At 40.8% G+C, this 20,969-nt stretch overlaps 1 protein-coding gene across 1 annotated transcript in view; it reads right to left on the minus strand.

The window, feature by feature from the left end:
- Positions 1–3,370: 3,370 nt before the first annotated feature.
- The window catches only part of LOC127627395 (nectin-3-like protein), an 81,059-nt gene continuing 63,460 nt past the window's right edge, over positions 3,371–20,969 (minus strand). Inside the window, exons 6-8 of the mRNA XM_052103731.1 lie at positions 18,183–18,327; positions 5,029–5,131; positions 3,371–4,363 (exon numbers count right to left, since the gene is read on the minus strand). Of these exons, the coding sequence (XP_051959691.1) occupies positions 4,196–4,363; positions 5,029–5,131; positions 18,183–18,327 (416 nt within the window). The 3' untranslated portion in view covers positions 3,371–4,195. The remainder of the gene's footprint in view (positions 4,364–5,028; positions 5,132–18,182; positions 18,328–20,969) is intronic.

The following is a 20,969-nucleotide window of genomic DNA, read 5'->3' on the forward strand; positions in this document are numbered from 1 at the left end:
TGTTTCCATGACATTTCAGAATGCCGATTTCTGAAAAAAAAAAAAATAAAAAACCTGGAATAAAGGTTAGTTCTATTTGTGTTGATGTTCTCTCCCTCATGTGTTCCAGGTGCTGCCAGCATGTGAAATCAGCGTTTCCATGGGAACTCAGATTGTGCCAACTTTCAGCTGGCTGATGGCACCTGTCCCTTGTTTGCTTCCTGCTTACTTTAACCCCACTCTGTTCCGTGTTCATTGCTAGATTGTTGTTTTGTGTGTTGTTTAACTCACCTCGCTGTCTCTGCCTAACTCAGTTCTGTTACGTGTATTCTGTGTTGGTTGCCAGTCTTCACCTTAGAGCCCGGATTGCGGTTACCTTCCTGACTGCTTCTTGCTTGCCTTTACTCTTCACCTGAGGATTCCTCACTGGTTATCCCTACACTGCAACAACGTACACATGCCTACAAACACACTCTCCTCCAGAGGATTCCTCGTGGATCACACTGCCATGACGCGTACTCACGCCTAGAAACACACTCTCCATCTCCACGCTGCAGTCGGTGCCGGGTTCCTCTCTGCTCATCAGCCCTGTTTGAGTCTTCCTTTCACATCAGCCTTATTTGTGTTAGTTTAAAATCATTTCTGTCAACTGTGCCTCATGCCATCTGACATCACCCTTATGCCATCTGAGATGTGTATGACTTTCTTTCTTTTGCAAAACACCTCTTTTTTTAGAGGAATAGCTCACTTCTGTTGGTCCGTACAATGCAAGTGAATGGTGACCAGAACCTTGAAGCTCCAAAAATCACAAAGGCCACATAAAAGTAATCCATAAGACTCTGGTTATATCCATGTCTTCCGAAGCAATATGATAAGTGTGGGTGAGAAACAGATCAATATAATCAGATGTCATTTTTAGTTATAAATCTCTTATATAAGGTTTTTTCACCCACACTTATTATATCACTTCTGCAAATATGGATTTAACCACTGGAGTTGTATGGATTACTTTTATGGGCCGTTATGTGATATTTGGTGCTTCAAAGGTCTTGTCACCAATCACTTGCATCAATGGACCAAAAGAGCTGAGATAATCTTCTGAAATCTTAGTTTGTGTTCAGCAGAAGAAAGAAAGTCATACACATATGTATGTAAATGTCAGTGTGTGGAAAAGAGCAGCTTTGACTTTCTGCTATAATTACCTACTTCTGTTTTGTATAGTCTGTGTCACGTTTGGAAGGCCGCATGCTAGCTAGGATGCGTCCTTTGAAGGCTGAAGTATACTGAGTGTCTTCCTTTTAACAAGCCTCATTTAAATGAGATGGCATTCATAAGACAAACGGAAACGGAAAGTATCATGGTTGCTATGATAGCATGCCACTCTTTAACAAGCGCGAGCGCTTTGATGAGAAGGGAACAAAGTCCCTTTGGAATGGAATGTATGAGGTACATTTTAGGAGAGTTATAATGATGTAAAGAGAAAAGAAAATAGATTTTACAGGTGTACTTTTGTCTAATACTTTATTTTAATTATATATGAATATAATTATACATATTATATACTCTGCACCCATCTACTGAGGAACTTCAACTTGGAAATTAGCATTTCCATTGAAGCAAAGAATTGTGGGTTGTGAGTGCCCACGAAGGATACACCTCATGCATCCTCAGAATTCCTGTGAAAGAAGGTTGCATTCGAAGGCTGCATTCGGAGTGTCCTACACTCTTTTCTGGAACGAGACCGCCTCGATGACATATGCGGCCGTCAAATGCGACCCCCAGAGGACACAGCTTTCCTCACACAGCCACAGAAGAGAGAAATACAGTCATAGAGTTTTGAAGGGTGACATGAGGGTGAGAAAAATGGGACTTAATTTATGGATGAACTATTCCTTTAAAAAGGAGAGATGCAGACAGAAAGGGTTTTGGAGATTGCAGATTGTTCCAACTCTAATAAAGGTAATCAGCCTCCTGATAATAGTTGTAGGACGGGATCTTTGGATGCACTTTATTGTGGCAAGAACCACTTTACGGCCCTAATTTACAGCTAAATTACATTTCAGTATTAAGCCAATGATGCTAAACATTAATCTACAGTGACAAATGATTTTTCACAAGCAAGTAGGAGAATTTTCTTCCATTCCCTGCTGGTTTTTGGAATTCACAGACATATTTAGGATTAGTAATGTAAAGCAGATTCCCTATAGCTTGAAAGTAATCTGCATAGTTTAAGATAACTTGTTGTTGACGACCACCAATTTGTCTTACTTGGAAGACAAGAGGCGAAGAGTTCGATGTCTACTTCATTTAATAATGCTCCCAAAAGGCAAAAATATTTATGCAACACTCCACATTGTGTCTGGAGTCTCGCAAAACTGAGACTCTTTCTGGAGCGAGAGAACATTTGCTCTTCCAGAACAAACACGAGACCTCTTACGTGAAAATTATAAATGGCAAAATGAGCACCTTAAATCTCTCAGATAGCTTCTTAATGTGCTAAAATATCAGGTCCACGGTAGGTTAGACACACAATCAGAGATAAGCGTGACGGGTATAGATAGAAAGAAGTAATCCCAACCTCACGTAACATGAAAGAATATATTAGGTCTGTCAAGAAAGAGCAGGAGAACACATATGTCAATGCATGGCTTGGCTCTGGTTTACTGTATATAAGGTGATGAGTAGGCTGTTATATTGAGTTGCATATAACTGCTTGCTAGGTAATTGATTTTGACTTAGACGCACACCTTTATTAGCCTAAATGGATTTAACTTGGATGAACTAAACCTTAGTTTATTGTGGGAATGACACGTTTTAATAAAGCAATGGTGGGTGCAATCCACAGAGGTGATTTGGCAATGGAATTAACAATGCTCTCATTGTTGGAGTCCACTATTTCGCTGAATGGTAGGTCCAGAATAGTGTAATCGCTCCCTGGTGACTGCCAACTCATTAAAAGACTGCTGTTTAATGGCCTTGCCTGTCCAGTTGCCCTGCAGATAACTGGTTTGTTTACCTACAACACAAGTTATAAACTGACATGCAGACAGCAGTCTCTGCTGAGGCTCTTACAAGTACTCCCACCGCCCCTTTCTCTGTCTCTCGCTCTTTCCCAAAGAGCATTTTGTGGTCTGAGGTTTTCCATCATCAACTGGGGGAAGTCGTCCAGCTGTCTCAATGACCATAGAGCAGCATAAAAAGCCTTTTTATGCATTCATTGAGTTTTACAACATATATTTGTCTCTCAAAACTCTGTCTTAATAAGACTGTGTGAAAATATGAGAAGAACAGAACTCCTGTCTGTTATTTCAGATGTGCTTTCTGCAAATCAAAAAATTACTCCACTTTATAATGTGCTGCATATTAAAACAAGCCTCATATTTACCTATCATTTTATTTGATTATCTGTATGATGTAATGCAAAGAAAGCTTTGGTTGTGAGATTCAATGTCCATGCTCCACTACTCAACTGGTGAAGAAAAAAAAATCTCTAAAAATGTTTGTGAAACGACTGTCCACTTCTAATTCAGCCTTACAATCTAAAAGGTGTGAAAGTCATTTCTAATATGTTCTCTACAGACTTAATTGTAAAGAACACTAATAATATTCTAAACTCAGATATTTACATGGCACATAATACAATATCTACACACTTAAGCAATGACAAAGTACATTGAGCAATTCACATCTACTGTACATCATAGTGTAAACAAGAAACTTATGGCAAATTACCTACTATCTGCAGTAGTATCTATCTGTCATAAGCAGACAAATCAAATCTCAGTTTGAGCATTTAAGACAATTGGACAATTAACTATAGTCTACACTGAATACATTTTTTTTACTGAAACATATGATTAATGCAACATATGATTTAAACATCCTTGGTCAAGGAAAATATAATTTTGTCAACCATATTTGCTCCTCAGTTTGACCACTAGATTTGAAAATCAGAGACCAAGTACCGTATATAGGCTGTCTACAGGTAATTTTATACTGGACTACTATACATGTTAAAGTTAATGATGACTTGTATAGAACAACACAGTACTGTGTTCAAGGCCAAACTAATAAGATAAATATGCTGAGAGGGGTTTCATTGTACATTACACAGACCCCCAAAAATTGGCAGTGCCTTAAACATAGCTCCCAGTATACTCGTAAACAGTTTTAACTTTGGGGCTGGCAGTGTGCTGCAGTTGACACGAGGACTCAATCACACATAGTGTTCTCTATGGTTGATATAAACGCGGTCTGCCCCATTCTGATGACAGATCCACTCCTGATATGACATTGAATGTTGGGACAGGCTCTGGAAGTCTCGGCGAGCCAATCTGCCGGGCACGCATTCAGCCAGCTCGTAGCGTCTCTCCATCTGACGAGCCTACAGCACAGATGACAGACAACAGATTAGCACAGCTCTCTTGTTGCGTAATTTGTATGCATGTGCATTGCAAACATTTGAGTTGTTTAAAATTAGCTACCTTTCATTTTAGGTTAATTTTGTGTAATCCTTAAATGCATGGGTGATTCAACCAGGACTTATATCTATCACAAATTGATCTAAATAATCCCCAGATACATAGAAATTAATAGAAAAGAATACTGTATATTCTGATATATTTTGATGTTTTATATTTCATATATCAAGACTAAGAGTACAGCCAAATAATACTGTTGTGTTACACTTGCTATAGTTTACTTCCACATTGTTTCTTCATCAAATAGCAGTCATTTATTTTTATTACAGCCTTATTGTAAAGCGTAACCAACATCTAATATTTCTTAAAAAAAGAAAAAGGGATTTGTGCCGCTTTAAAACAAAGTAATGGGACACTAAAGTGAGCCTTATTCATGCTAAGTGCCAACAATAAATGATAGATTCTCCCAAAAGAGACAGAGAACATATATTCACTCCTTGAATAATAAGGAATATGGCAGTAGTCATCTTTCAAATATAGCGCCATTATAAAGTGCCACAGTAGGACAATAAATCAAATTGGTAGACAAGGGAACCCTGCAGAGTAAACAGAGCTGCATAAGATTTACCTGAGAGAACGAGGCTACCTGAGGTGCCTGCGAGGCCAGTGGAATGGCGGGAGGTCTCTCTGTATATGGAGGAGGAGGCTTATGAGTTGGAGGGAGGTCGATCCTGTATTGAAAAATAATGGAAGGAAAATCAATAACAACCCGGGGAAGTTTCAAAATATGTTCATTGGCTTTAACATAGCATTAATTTCTTGAAAAGCAGTAAAATTATAACTTACATTGTATAAACACTCCCCTCTAATTAACGAGTTTAGCTTGTTTCAGCTATGCCCTTCTAAACAGGTGCATAAAATCAAGCATACAATCATGCAATCTCCTTATTTGTTAGAATAGGGCACACCTTTTCTACTTCCAGCATGACAATACCCCTGTGCACAAAGCGAGGTCCATTAAGACATGGTTTACTGAATTTATGGAAGGACTTGAATGGCCTGTACAAAGCCCAGACCTGAACCCCATTCAAAATCTTTTTTTTTTGTTATTGGATGAAATAAAATGCCAACTACGTGCCAGGTCCCAATGCTTAATATGACCTCACTGATGCTCTTGTGTCTGGGAGCAAATCCCCCTCAAAAATATGGAAGTAGCCATGTTCCAACATCTAGTGGAGAGCCGTCCCAGAAGAGTCGAAGCTCTTATAGAAGCAAAGAGATGACCAACTCCATATAAATGGTCATGGTTTTAAAATGAAATGTTCAATGAGCAATATGGGTATGGTGTTAAAGTGTCCACGTACTTTCAGCCATATACTGTAGTACATGTATTCTGTTTCAGTAGATGGTGGACATGTTTGGCAAATCTAAAATGCGCTCCCTCTGGGGAAAAAAGACAACCGCACCTTACTTTAGTTCTGGGAACCAAATGGAACATTCTGTCTGTTTTATATCCATATCAATACAAGCAATTACTCATACCGAAATTTAAACTTTTTTGTTAGGTTGAAAGAATTTCACATGAAGTCTCTTAGCATGAAGTCTCTTAGCATGAAGTCTCAGTCCTTCTCCCAGCTTCCACACTGCCCGAGACTTAAGATGTATGGATTCACTATACAAGATGTCACACAAATTGTGACTTTGAATTAATCACCAGCCATTCAAAAGGGCCTCCACATCCCTGGGCCCTTCGATCACACTACAGCATACTTTATCATGCTCTCTGGACCTTTTACCCAAACATCAGCAGGGCTACATTGGGCCCCATCTAGAGTAAGCTTTTGTATGTATGGATATGGGTGTTTACTTTGAATCACTGCCTTTACAACTGACTACCCTCTAAGAACGTACACAATCAAATAATAATTTCATTTAAATATCACTGAACAGTTCATCATGGTCCTAAATTTCTAAAAGGTAACACTGATCCCCCAGTCTCCAATTAATCAAGTGCTTCACAAACGTAGGCGTTCTGAAGGACGTGTACATCCAAGTCTCTATCTTGCCTCGACACCGACCCTTCCTACGGATTGCGTTCCTCCCCTTCGGCATGTCCCTGTCCCCTCGTGTCTTCACGAAGGTCACAGAGACAGCCCTTGCCCCGCTAAGGGAAGTGGGCATTCGCATAGTCAATTACCTCGATGACTGGCTTATCCTAACCCACTCTCAAGAGTCTCTATGCGCCCCCAGGGACCAGGTGCTCAGGCACCTCAGCCATCTAGGGCTTCAGGTCAACTGGGAAAAGAGCAAGCTCACCCCGGTTCAGAGCATGTCTTTTCTCGGCATGGAGTTAGACTCAGTTTCGAGTCCCGAGATGGGAGGCGCCGTGGCACATACCGTGTGTTCATCACCCCCGCCTGCCACCAGACTTTCAACCCCTGGACAGACCTATTTTTTCTGCAGACAGGAGTCCCCATACAGCAGGTGTCCTGATGCCTTCTGGTCACCACAGACACCTCCAAACAGAGTTGGGGCGCTGTGTGTAATGGGCACGCAGCCGCCGGCTCCTGGACGGGGCCCCAGCTGGGTTGGCACATCAACTGCCTAGAATTGCTGGCTGTAATCCTTGCTCTGCGGAGGTTTCTCCCGCTAATACGGGATAAGAACGTCTTGATCCGATCAGACAGCACCGCTACGATAGCGTACATAAATCGCCATGGCGGTGTGCGCTTTCGTTATATGTCACAACTCGCCCGCCATCTCCTCCTTTGGAGCCAGCAAAGGTACACTCAGCGGAGAGTGGAGGCTCCACCCCAGGTGGTCCAGCTGATTTGGGAGCGGTTCGGCAAAGCACAGATAGATCTGTTCACTTCCCAAGAGACCTCCCATTGCCCGTTTTGGGACTCCCTAGCGGAGGCTCCCCTCAGGACAGATGCGCTGGCACACAGCTGGTCTCAGGGGCTGCACAAATACGCATTTCCTCCAGTGAGCCTACTTGCATGGGTGCTTTGTAAGGTCAGGGAGGACGAGGATCAAGTCACTCTGGTGGCCCCCTACTGTCCCACATGGACTTGGTTCTCGGATCTCACACTCCTCATGACAGCTCCTCCCTGGTGAATTCCACTGATGAAGGACCTTCTTTCTCAGGGACGGGGCACCCTCTTGCATCTGCGTCCAGACCTCTGGAACCTCCATGTCTGGCCCCTGGACGGGATGCGGAAGATCTGACTGGCCTACCACCTGCTATCCTAGACACGATCAACCAAGCCAGAGCTCCCTCTACCAGGCAACTTTATGCCCTAATGTGCGCTTGTTCGCAAATTGGTGTTCTTCCCAATCTGAAGACCCGCAGAGATGCGCAGTCAAGTCAGTGCTCTAGTTTCTGCAAGATAGGTTGGAGGGGAGGCTGTCCCCCTAAACCTTAAAGGTTTATGTAGCCGCCGTATCAGCTCAACAAGACGCAGTGGACGGCAAGTCCCTAGGGAAGCACAATCTGATTATCAGGTTCCTTAGAGGCGCCTGGAGGCTGAACCCTCCCAGGCCATGCCTGTTCGCCTCATGGGATCTCTCTGTGGTCCTTTCAGGACTTCAGAAACCCCCCTTCGCCGCTAGAATCAGTCGAGCGCAAAGCCCTCTCCTTGTAGACAGCCCTCCTGATTGCGCTCGCTTCCATCAAGAGGGTTGGGGACCTGCAAGTGTTCTCTGTCAGCGAGACCTGCCTGGAGTTAAGTCCGGCAGACACCCATGTCGTCCTAAGACCACTACCGGGCTACGTGCCCAAGGTTCCTATGACTCCCTTCAGGGACAAGTTAGTGAACCTGAAAGTGCTGCCCCAGGAGGAGGTAGACCCAGCCTTGTCGTTGCTTTGTCCGGTGTGTGCTTTGCATACCTATGTGGACCACACACAGAGCTTTAGATGTTCTCAGCAGCTCTTTGTCTGCTTTGGTGGACAGCGGACAGGGAATGCTGTCTCCAAACAGAGGCTTTCCTACTGGGTCATTGATGCCATTGCATTGGCCTATCACACCCAGGCTGTGCCCGCCCCCAGAAGTCACAGAAGTGACAAGAAGTGTGGCATCCTCATGGGCACTGGCCAATGGCACCTCCCTAGCAGACATATGCAGAGCAGCGGGCTGGGCAACACCCAATACCTTTACGAGATTTTACAATCTCAGGGTTGAGTCGTCCCGTGTTCTCTCAGGTCCGAACACGTGACCGGGTGTTCCGCTTGCACATAGCACCTACCTAGCCCTCTGGTCCGCGATTTCAGTGGAGGAATTCCACGACCAGACCCACTACAGGTACTAAAATTACTCTGTACTGGAATAGGTGCTCCACAGGATGGGTCCTTGTGGATTAATCCCACTGTGTGTATTTTTCACGGTACGGTCCCCCTACAGGTGGACCCACGTCTCCCTTGAGCAGTCCCCGCTGCCCCCGGGTCGGCGTGTTGTAGCAGCTCCTCCCTCGCAGCAGATAGGATCTACCACTGTGCCATTCCCACATGTGGCCTGAAAACCTATGTGATGTATTTCGCCATCCTGAAAGAATAGGAGTTGGAAAAGAATGACTTCCCTGTTGCGTGTGATAGCGTTAAGATGGCCCCAGCCACATTATGCGAGAAACATAGAAAGAGAAAAGGCGGCTGGTGCGGCCTACTCCCATGCTTGGCACGCTGCTTTGTTCCCCCCTTCGGGGTGCCGGGAACCTAAAAAGTTTATGACGATTTTATGGGGCATTGGGGAAGGGTACGAGCAGTCTGATGCAGCCTATCGCTTTGGCATGCAACTGCCTGCCCGCACCTGCATCAGCATCGCATGTACACAGGTCAGCGCATGGCATGATTGAATAGGGACCCCTAGTGTCGCTTTACTCAACACAACGTCGAAGTGAGCAACAGACAGGGAATGTGTAGGTTACTGTTGTAACCTCCGTTCCCTGATGGAGGGAACAAGATGTGTCCCCCTGGCCACGACGCTGAACCGAGCCACTGCTATGACCGAACATTACTCTCGGCTCCTCAGTGCAAAACCTGAATGGACAGACGTGCAAATTCTATCTGCCAATTTCTCATTGGCCTTTTCTCAAGTTCAGAGGTAACCAAGGCCTTCAAGGAAGTCGCTGTAGTATCACTTCACTCAACACAACGTCTTGTTCGTTCCATCAGGGAATGTAAGTTACAACAGTAACCTAGACGTTTTATTTAATGTTTATGGACTGGCTCCATTCACAGTAAGTGTCTTACTGTAACTGTCATTTTTGCATTTAAAAAAAAACAAGGGACGATCTGAAATTTTATTTTGTGTGTGTGTGTGTGTGTGTGTGTGTGTGTGGGGTAATCACCTTAACGCCACAAATTCTGCCGATTGAAGGGATAGTTCACTCAAAAATGAAAATTCTCTCATCATTTACCATCTTGCCAAGAATCCAGTTGTTTAATCAATGTCTTCTGAAGCGATCAAGTTGAATTTGGGTGAGAATAGCCAAAATGTAACTTATTTTTTACTGTAAATCTTGACAGCAGTCTCTAGGCATGATCATGATTTCAAGCTCAATTTCACCTCCTAGCACTTTATGTATGCACGGAGTGCTAGATGGCATTATAGGAAGTGTAAACTAGCTTGAAATCATGATTGCCAAGGAGACTGCTCAAGATGTACAGTGGAAAGGGGGTTATTTTGGTCTGTTTTCACACAAAACCAACTGTATTGCTTCAGAAGACATTGATTAAACCACTCGAGTCTTATGGATTACTTTTATGCTGACTTTATCTCCTTTTTGGAGCTTTTGGAGTTCTGGTCACCATTCACTTTGTGCATTGTATGGACCTACAGAGCTGATACATTCTTCTAAAAAAAATCTTTCTTTGTGTTCAGCAGAAGAAAGTCAGTCATCCACATCTGGGATGGTATGAGGGTGAGTAAATGATAAGAGAATTTTCACTTTTGGGTGAACTATCCCTTTAAATTTCCTTTAAGCAATGAGGTACTGAAGTCTGTGCTATACTGTAAATATAGTCACAGCTAAAACACCTTAAGTGCTTTAAAAATGGTTACTACATTATAAGATATTAAGGAACAAATTCAAATGTATGTCCTTTGTGGTTGCTCTGCAGGGATATACAGTATACACAGTAGCTAGGCAAACAGGTATTGAACGTCATTGCTGTTATTATATAATTTATTTTAGCATGGCTTAACCTGATGATACGCAATCGCCCTCATGCGGTAGTGACTTCTCTCTGCTTAAATTTAATAGATAATTTACAGTCTATAAATGTAATTAATGTTAACAAATTATACATCTTTTCAAAGGTCTAAGGGTTCAACATGATAGAAATGCGCCAGAAACAGAACTTTAGTTATTTGTGCCAAGAGTACAAATTAAAAACATGCAATATCAAAACGGGACTTCATACCTTTTTATGAAAATGCGATCACCAGATGAATTCAGTTTGCCACACTTGGGTCAATTGTCCATGTCAAGCGTTCATTGAAAAACATCCAATAGCACTTTTTGTCCATAAAAGTGATTTATATAAATCTAAATTTATATATTCTCAATTGTTTACATGAGATCTTGCCTGAAAGAATTAACCTTCATCATCGTTCTTCAACAAATTATGCAATCTGACCAGCATTCATGTTGTAAAGCTGTATATTATCTTATACATTAGAGTCACATAAACAAAATGAACCTGTCTCCAAAGTCTATTTTTAAAAATGGGTAGTTTAATTCATATCAGCCAAGCAGTGCAGTCAGATTTTGTGTCGTCTTGAAAGGCGGAGCCTTAATTTTACTCTGTGCACTTCCAGCGATTTTACAGAGAACAAAAGCTTGCAGGAACCTCTGTTTTTGTTAGATCATCTTCAAATTTGAAACATAACTTCTTTAGACTTGTGGCTTTGAGAACATTGTATTTCTGGGTTGTCTTGGTACTTTTATTATTGTTTTTTTTAGACTACAAAAACAAGTTAATTACTATAAACTTCAGCTTCTCTAACTTTAAAACAATAACAACATATATTAAGCCCAAAGTGTCTTCTTTCAAAAGATACTACAACTGTGTCCATACTCCAAAGGGTCCAGTAAATACAACCAATAAAGTTCAGGTATGTCATTTTCGTGGTTTGTGCTCAAAAAGGGAGTGCATATCAACAGGTTAAATCAGATTCCAGGACTGGAATATGGATCTGGATTTGCTTAATAAAGGATCAGAAAGCGTAACACACTTTAATACTGCAGTACCCCAAGCACATATCCAAGTAGCTTATTAACGTTCCATTGAGATGCCATTAAAAGATGTTGCTATTTACTTAGCTCTTAATGCCTTCCTGATTCATACATTCTCAATCCATCATTCTGTGATGGGCTTATCCTCCTCTTTGAATCTGTCTCTCTGCTCACTCTTCTCCTTTACTTTCTTATTCAGATGGCTCTGCATTTTCTAATCTGACAAGGATGAGTTTTGACAAGGGTACATTAGAGAGGTGTGGTCTCACATCCATAAATGGACTAGCCTCTGATGGACTACAGTAATATCTATTGAGCTTCTTAGGTAGCCCAAGGCCTCTGCAGTTCCTGAGGGTTGCCCTGACCATGAATTCCGAAAAAGCCTAATGTATAGAAAAATACCTCTTCTTGCTCCCTGGATTTAGATACTGTAACTTGTGCTATGCTGCTATTCCAAAATGTGCCCTAAAGGTCAGCAATTTAAGGGCATTAAGATTTACCAGTGCTGTGAGTGGACAAAAAAGGAATCTTAAAACTTCAGAAGTTGTTTTAAAAGCTCTACATTGCCTGCCAATGAGAGTAAGCTCTTAAGAGCTCATTCGCACCTTTTGGTTGAAAATCCTTTAAGGACAACATGTGATCCTTGTGGCGTATCCTTATTGTGTGAGTAAGGACAAGGTCAAATATTTTCCTTATGTCCATAAGCTCCCATAGTTCCCCATTCCTCAAGGGATCAGCTCTGTGACTTTTGTTTTTCTACTTCCTGTGGATATTAATCTCAAACCATTAGTAGTCCACTGTTTTGTATAATTGATTTTCAATGGACTATCAGTCTGTCTAATGTGTCCCTTGCCCTCCCTACATGAAGTCTAAAAAGAGCTGAGATGAAAATGTGTACAACTTTGTTTTATGACTCATTAAGTCTATATAGACTCACATTAGCTTTTCCCATGAAAAGCTAGGGCAGAAATAGAGGATTAAAAGCAATAGATGTGATCTATGGACTAGGAAGAGGTAATGGTGAGTGCATTTGTGGCATGAGCAGGAAGAGTCACAGACAGGCCTGGATACTCTCACTGGATCCACCTGGATGTCCAGAGACCAAACAAAGGCCAACATTTTGGACTTTACATAAAAAGGGGAATGAGGAAGTGTTCTTCTGGATCTCCTCCTGTAGTTCTCTCTTATGAATGCAAGCCCACAGTTGAAGGTCAGTTTCTTTCTGAAACATTGTCTAGATTTCCAACTGCATTATAGATTTTAAACCAAGACCTTGAGAAATAATTAAGTACTTTAAATACTGTTACATAATCTAGTGAAGGCTAAATTCAAGGTCCGGCCAGTGGCGTGTTCTGGACTTCTGAAATCTGGTCTACTGACTCGGTTTCCTGGTGAATTAAACAATAGAGGTGCTATAACAATGGCTTTTATTTCCTCTCACACAAATCACAAGTACATTTACATTTATTAATTTAGCAGATGCTTTTATCCAAAGCGACTTAAAAAATAATGAAGGATATGACATAAGCAATTCATCTTAAGGAGACAGTAACATGAAAAGCACTGCTTTACAAAGTTTCAATTGCACTCAAAAAGAACTAAGACAGAGAGTGCAACAAGAAATGTGCCACTCATTTGCAGCCTTCTGGTGGGAATGTAGCTCTGCAGGAATGATTTTAAGTGAGGTGGAGCAGACGCAGTGACTGTTCTGTATGCCAGCATCAGAGTCTTGAACTTGATACGTGCAGCAACTGGCAGCAAGTGTAGAGAGACATGGAGGTGTGTAACATACACTCTCTTTGTAGACCAACTGTGCTTCTGCATTCTGGATTTTACATTACATTTATAGAGGTTTAATTGTTGGCAGGAAGCCAACTAAAAGAGCATTGCAGTAATCCAGTCTAGATATGACAAGGGACTGAACAAATACTTCTGTGGCATGATCAGAGTCTTATCTTCCTGATGTTGTAAAGTTCAAATCTACATTATTAAATGTACAAGTAGAGGTAAAGTCAGAGGTTTACATACACTTAGGTTGAAGTCATTAAAACACATTTTTTAACCACTCCACAGATTTAATATTAGCAAACTATAGTTTGGGCAAGTCGTTTAGGACATCTACTACAAAACATGAGTAATTTTTCAAACAAATGTTTATAGACCAATTGTTTCACTTTTAATTGACTATATTACAATTTCAGTGGGTCAGAAATGTAAATACACCAAGTTAATTGTGCCTTTAAGCAGCTTGGAAAATTCCAGAAAATTATGTCAAGCCTTTAGACAATTAGCTTCTGATAGGAGGTGTACTGAATTGGAGGTGTACCTGTGGACGTATTTTAAGCCCTGCCTTCAAACTCAGTGCCTCTTTGCTTGACATAATGAGAAAATAAAAATAAATTAGCCAAGACCTCAGAAAAAAAGAATTGTGGACCTCCACATGTCTGGTTCATCTTTGGGAGCAATTTACAAACACCTGAAGGTACCACCTTCATCTGTACAAACAATAGTACGCAAGTATAAACACCATGGGACATAAATGAACAATGACACCATGCATATCTCCAAAGTTGTGGCAAAATGGCTTAAAGACATCAAAGTCAAGGTATTAGAGTGGCCATCACAAAGCCCTGACCTCAATCCGAAAAAGCATGTGCGAGCAAGGAGGCCTACAAACCTGACTCAGTTACACCAGTTCTGTCTGGAGGAATAGGCCAAAATTCCAGCAACTTTTTGTGAGAAGCTTGTTGACCCAAAACGTTTGACACAAGTTAAACAATTTAAAGGCAATGCTACCAAATACTAACAGTGTATGTAAACTTCTGACCCACTGGGAACATGATGAAAGAAATATTAGCTGAAATAAATCATTCTCTCTACTATTGTTCTGACATTTCACATTCATTGCAATTGTTGTTCACATTCTTAGTGAATCTGTCCCTTAAGGTTGGGGGTAAGGATGTTGGTTTTGTTGATTTAAAACTCAAAACCTCATCTATTTTTCATCTCACATTTGCTATTTATGACACTGTCGGTTAGGGTTAAGTTTACGGCTAAAGGTGGGCAGGTAAATTTCATTGATTTAAAATTCGATAGCCATCTAACTTTAAAAACCTAATCTGTTTGGGAGAAAATTGTACTTACTTTTAGCACCACACTGTGGTCCTTTCACTTCAGAACTGCCAGGATACATGTAAGAAGTCACGTAATATCATTTTGCAAAAATGTTGCCACCGTTTCGTCAATTTAAGAACAGCTGCAAGCATAAATGAATGTGATCTATGAAGACACATTCAAAACACAAAATCATCATGGCTCTGAAAAATTTAGGTGAGATGAGATTTCACATAAATCTGATTAAAATGGCTAAACCTTTACAAAAATACTTTTTATTGGCGGCATTCGAAGCAAGTGCATTTTCTCATTCTTGACCACAGGTTACCAATGCAACCTTCATCAGATCCAAATGTCAAGAGTTATAGGGACATTTTTTGCTTTCGTATTCACATGAGCCTGGTGTGTCAACATCCCAAAGTTGTTTATCTCTCACAGAGTCCCTGCTGTCTCCAATGCAGAGGCAGCATCATCCATCAGCCCAAACCCAGCTGTCCCACTGCACTGATCTGCATGCAGTGTGCAGCCAAACTAAAGCCAAGCCTAGACACAAGGAGGCTGAATGGGGATCAGCCTAAACAGATAAGAGATAAGAGTGTCTCTCACACCTCTTCTGAGCGCGATGCTTCAGGCAGCAGGGTGGAAATATTTCAGAGCTTCAAGAGATTTCTCACTTCATGATAGATAATGTTGATAAAGATAGAAAGTAGTAATAAATAAGAGAACAACAAAGTCAACAATTCTATTTTGACTGTGATATATAGCTCAGGTCATATTATAACAGACATTATAAACTGAAAAGAGATCTTCCAAAAGTGTTGCTATTTAGTATACCAGTTTTGAAACATTGTATAAAAGCAATATCACACTCACAATCATGCTGTTGTAGTGAATATAAGCATGGCTTGATTACCTGTGGCACTCCTGTTCGTGTGAAACTGCGAACTGAACATGATGGACGGTATGAAAAAGAGAGAAAGGATATTAGTGCCTTGAAGAAATTCCAAGTTCCACCATTCATATGGAAGCCAGACTTTACATTTTAAAGCAGCCAAAGTGCTAAGAATGGTCTGCCTGCTGTATTTCCCTTGTTCCCCAATTAAATTTTCTCTTGTGAATAGCTGTATCATGCAAGGCTGTGATGTGATCTCATTCTCATGAGAGCTGCATTCATCACTGAGGCTCTAGGAAACATGATTATTTGGCTTTGTTTGCTTAAGTATTTATATTCATGTATGTACATTAGTTATTTCTTTTATAGTAAGCAAGAGGCAGAACAATCCACATTGAGTGTTATTTCTGCTGACTGACACTAACAACTGAAGGCACATAAACACTGAAGGGCCATGGACAGATCCATTGTTCTGTGGGGACTTGAAGGAGGGGAGCGAAGAAGCACATGAAACCCAGTCTTGAGCTGCTTTGTAGAGGCTGTGGGAACAGCGAGTCATCTGGACTGGATTAAATGCGATGTCTGTGGGCTCAAGTCTAGAGCCGTTCACAAGGTGACAGGAAAATAAAGCAGCTCTCTTTGAAGAACACAAATGAAAACATCTAAAAAAAAAATCAACATGCAAAGGCTAAAATAGAAGCTAGAGCCCTTTAGCCCACACAAATTTCTTAAATGATGTATTGTGTGGTAGATTCTATGTACTGTACAAGCAAATAAACAATTGTTATCTATTATGGTAAGTCTCTCTCTGTGTTGACATGCCTTTCCAGGAACTTGAAAAATAAGGAATCATCTGATGTTGCTCCTGGTAGAGTGGAACATTTACAGGCTTCACTGGGTTACTGGACTCAGTAATAAATGACCAGATAAAATCTGTTACGGCTAAGGTGGCTAATTAAAGATTAAGATATAAAAAGGCGATGTAACGTGAAATGCCTTGTTCTGACAGGGCAAGAGCTGTGCCAATGATCCAATTCCAATAGTAAAATATCTAAACAAATTGCATACATTTAAAAAAAATAGAGTTGTCAAACGTTAGTGAAAAACATGCATATTTGTTATAAACCACATCTGTGGTGAAATTCCCTTCTGTATGAATTTGAGGGGAACTGATTTAATCCACTAAAAATGGCATTGGGCCAGTCAGTTAAAAGTATAATATTTAAAACTGAAAAAGTTAGTTCTGAGAAAAGGTCTAGCACCATATATTTGCAGATGACACTTGGTTTAATATTTTGTTATCTATGCAAAGAAATTAATTCATTTTTTTGTTTAATTAAGCATGCAAAAGTGTCCAAATACTATTTAGGACCACTGAAAACTGTATTGCATGAGAGCATCTGTAAGCAAAGAAAAACTACCAAGAAATAAGTCAGTCAAAGTGAAGTTTGGAAGGTCACTATCCCAAGGGTGGTAATAGTTAAGTTGTGTTCAGTCAGTCCAGGTTCAAAGGACAGTCAGGAAGTTGCTGCGAAAGCATACCAATGATTAAATTATTCACCAGGTAAGAGACCACATCCTGCACCAGCTGTCCAACCCACTGAGGGTCTACGTGTGTTCAAGCAGGTAACATTATAAGCAAATACCTCAAAAGTTTGACAGCCGCAAAGCATGGGCAATATCAGCGTTTTCCTGCCTTTATGTGCTATCAGAATCATCCTGCTTCCAACTTCTAAAGTGATAGCTATGAGTACACTGCTTTCAAGTGCATTGCTGTCAGAAAGATCAGGAAACATGGACAACTCCAGGTTCATTCACACATATTTTTTGAGGAATTTTTATTTTGACACTATAATACATATTACTCAGCTTGCTGATGACAATGAAATTTTAATTAATTACAAGCTATTTCACTGTGTGAAAATGTACACCATTCATCAAATGGTTGCTAAATGAATATGACCAAAACGGCAAGCGCTAACAATTAGCAGTATTTAGAAAAATTAACAAAACCTGTCATTCACAACAGAAACCATCCTCACCTCCACCATGTTGAAAGTTTACAACTCCCAAATCAAAAACTCTGAATCAAAATGATCTCAGAATATCCCCAGTCGTTATTACGACTTGAGGGGTCATTCATGTGCAACTTCCCAGTGGGATACTCGTATTTACAATAATTCCAACAGCACATGAAGGCAGCACTCATATTTCCTAAGCAGGTAATATTATAAGCAAATACCTCAAATGCCATACAACCACAAAAGCATGGACAGTATCAGTGTTATACTCGTATTCCCTTAACTAGCGGCTTGATCATCTTAGAATTATTGAGTAGAGAGAGGAGATACTGAAACCATTATCTACTCTTGCAGCCTTAATTTACATTTGATCAAAATCATCAAGGAAAAAAAATGCAAACAAGGAAAAATTGTGCTTGTATTGCATTTTGGAAAACAGGTGGCATTCTACGAAATGTCATCCTGCTTGCTCTTAGATAACAGTGTCTTACAGATCTAGGTGAAGATACTGCATGTACTCACACTTTATCTGTATATGTGGGTGGGGGGGTCTTGCGTGCTGTGAGGAGGACGATGGTAAAAACGGTAATGAGGAAGAGTGCCAGCACGGCTCCCATCACAGCTCCAGCAATAGCCATGGAGGAAGTCATCTGCTTCTGAGACATGTCTGAAAAGGACCACAACACGGTGAGGCAAAAAGCAAGCCAAATGATATATAAACATTAGAGGTGCATAAAGTTCCATCAAAATTACGTTTTGTATGTTACTGTACAATACAAAGAGAAAAACATTGCAAATCTTGGCACAGAAAGACTTAATGCAACAAATTATAAATAAGAGCACAAAACAGCTGATTAAAGTCTGTTTTAGCAACTAGCAATTGATACGTGTTCTAGTCATTCTCATGATGTAATAAGGTTTGTCAGTTGCATACCCCAAAATAATTGCTTAATTTAAATAAAACATGTATAAGTCAATTTATAATCAAGTCATAAATTCTGACACTATTAAAGGTGCTAAGAATTTGTTTATGCATGTCGTCTAGGCCTTACACTGACACCTAGCGGCATGGATGCAGCAACATTAAAACACAAAAGTTACCAATATTATTGTCGAAATTCACAATCAGCCATGATCTATTTAATCTGTGAGTAAAAGTGTTTAATAATAGGGCGGTACCTGAGATTTTGCTAGTAGTATTTGACTGGTCATGTGATCATAACATGGCAGCCCCCATGAAGGGACCCTCTCCATGTATATTTAAACAGCTTTTATAAGGTTACTGACTGGACACTTCATGCCAATTAATCAGTGCACCTTTACATTTTGATATTCAATGCGATACTGATCCTAATGAGAAGCTCTTGAGGGTTATAGCATCTGACTGCAATATATGCAGATTGCAAAACAAAAATAAATCAAATGAATTAAATAAACAGTGAGTACAGAGTAAGCCAAAAAAATAAAAAAATAATAAAAACAAAAATGCACCCAGCACAGCTGAGTACATAACCAAACATTTAAACCAAAAATGATGCCAAAGTGCACATTAAACAAAGGCTGATGCATGTGATTTAAATGAGTGTTTAACTGTGCTTCCTCTATCCTGGTGAATATAATGTTGGAGTAACTGTTAATCAGGAATCAGAATACATGAGAAATGGATATTTGTTGTTATGACGAGTCAGGTGCATGGGTGTGTTGTGCAGTAGTTGGCAGGGGCAAGCTGTAGTCAGCCAGCTCTAAGGCTATGTAATTAGGACCTCATGTTGCCCTCCTTTAAAGCCTGCCGTTACTGTCTCTTCCACCCCACAGTGCTCTTATGCTTTGCTGCACTCCTTCCGCCTGCTTTCCCTTTCACTCCCTTTCTCTCTCATAACTACCTCCTCTCCCTCTCTTTCATTTGCTTTTACGGTGAGTTTCACACTTTCGAACAACTTAATTTAGCAAGTTCACCAGAATCAACAAGGTTTGTGAGATCATAAGCTTGTTATCCACACAGCGGCACTCCCGAAAAGGGATTACATCCATTAATTAAGATTAATTAAACTCAAAGAGTGCTGCCCTTTGGATGATCAACACATTTCTTTGGTCAAGAGTGGTACAATGTTCCTGTATTGCCTAATTTTTCTGCACTAGATCTTCCACCTGACCCACAGTACGGAAAACAGATTGCCCACTTATTCAGCACCCTTGGTTCTGGAAGTATTGTTTCCATTCATTTTCTCCATAGAGCTAAAAAAACCCAACTCTGAGATCAATTACAACAATACAAACTTTGATTAAATCAAGTCAAATCACTTTATTGTCACACTACCATGTACAAAAGTGCAACAGTAGGTGAAAGCCTTGTGTGCAGTTCCGAGCAACATAGCAGTCATGACAGTGAGGAGACATATACTAATTACAATAAACAACATACACTCACCTAAAGGATTATTAGGAACACCCGTTCAATTTCTCATTAATGCAATTATCTAATCAACCAATCACATGGCAGTTGCTTCAATGCATTTAGGGATGTGGTCCTGGTCAAGACAATCTCCTGAACTCCAAACTGAATGTCAGAATGGGAAAGAAAGGTGATTTAAGCAATTTTGAGCGTGGCATGATTGTTGGTGCCAGACGGGCCGGTCTGAGTATTTCACAATCTGCTCAGTTACTGGGATTTTCACGCACAACCATTTCTAGGGTTTACAAAGAATGGTGTGAAAAGGGAAAAACATCCAGTATGCAGCAGTCCTGTGGGCGAAAATGCCTTGTTGATGCTAGAGGTCAGAGGAGAATGGGCTGACTGATTCAAGCTGATAGAAGAGCAACTTTGCCTGAAATAACCACTCGTTACAACCAAGGTATGCAGCAAAGCATTTGTGAAGCCACAACACGCACAACCTTGAGGCGGATGGGCTACAACAGCAGAAGACCCCACCGGGTACCACTCATCTCCACTACAAATAGGAAAAAGAAGCTACAATTTGCAAGAGCTCACCAAAATTGGACAGTTGAAGACTGGAAAAATGTTGCCTGGTCTGATGAGTCTCGATTTCTGTTGAGACATTCAGATGGTAGAGTCAGAATTTGGCGTAAACAGAATGAGAACATGGATCCATCATGCCTTGTTACCACTGTGCAGGCTGGTGGTGGTGGTGTAATGGTGTGGGGGATGTTTTCTTGGCACACTTTAGGCCCCTTAGTGCCAATTGGGCATCGTTTAAATGCCACGGCCTACCTGAGCATTGTTTCTGACCCTGTCCATCACTTTATGGCCACCATGTACCCATCCTCTGATGGCTACTTCCAGCAGGATAA

Source organism: Xyrauchen texanus, chromosome 34 (genome assembly GCF_025860055.1).
Source record: "Xyrauchen texanus isolate HMW12.3.18 chromosome 34, RBS_HiC_50CHRs, whole genome shotgun sequence".
Taxonomy (NCBI): domain Eukaryota; kingdom Metazoa; phylum Chordata; class Actinopteri; order Cypriniformes; family Catostomidae; genus Xyrauchen; species Xyrauchen texanus.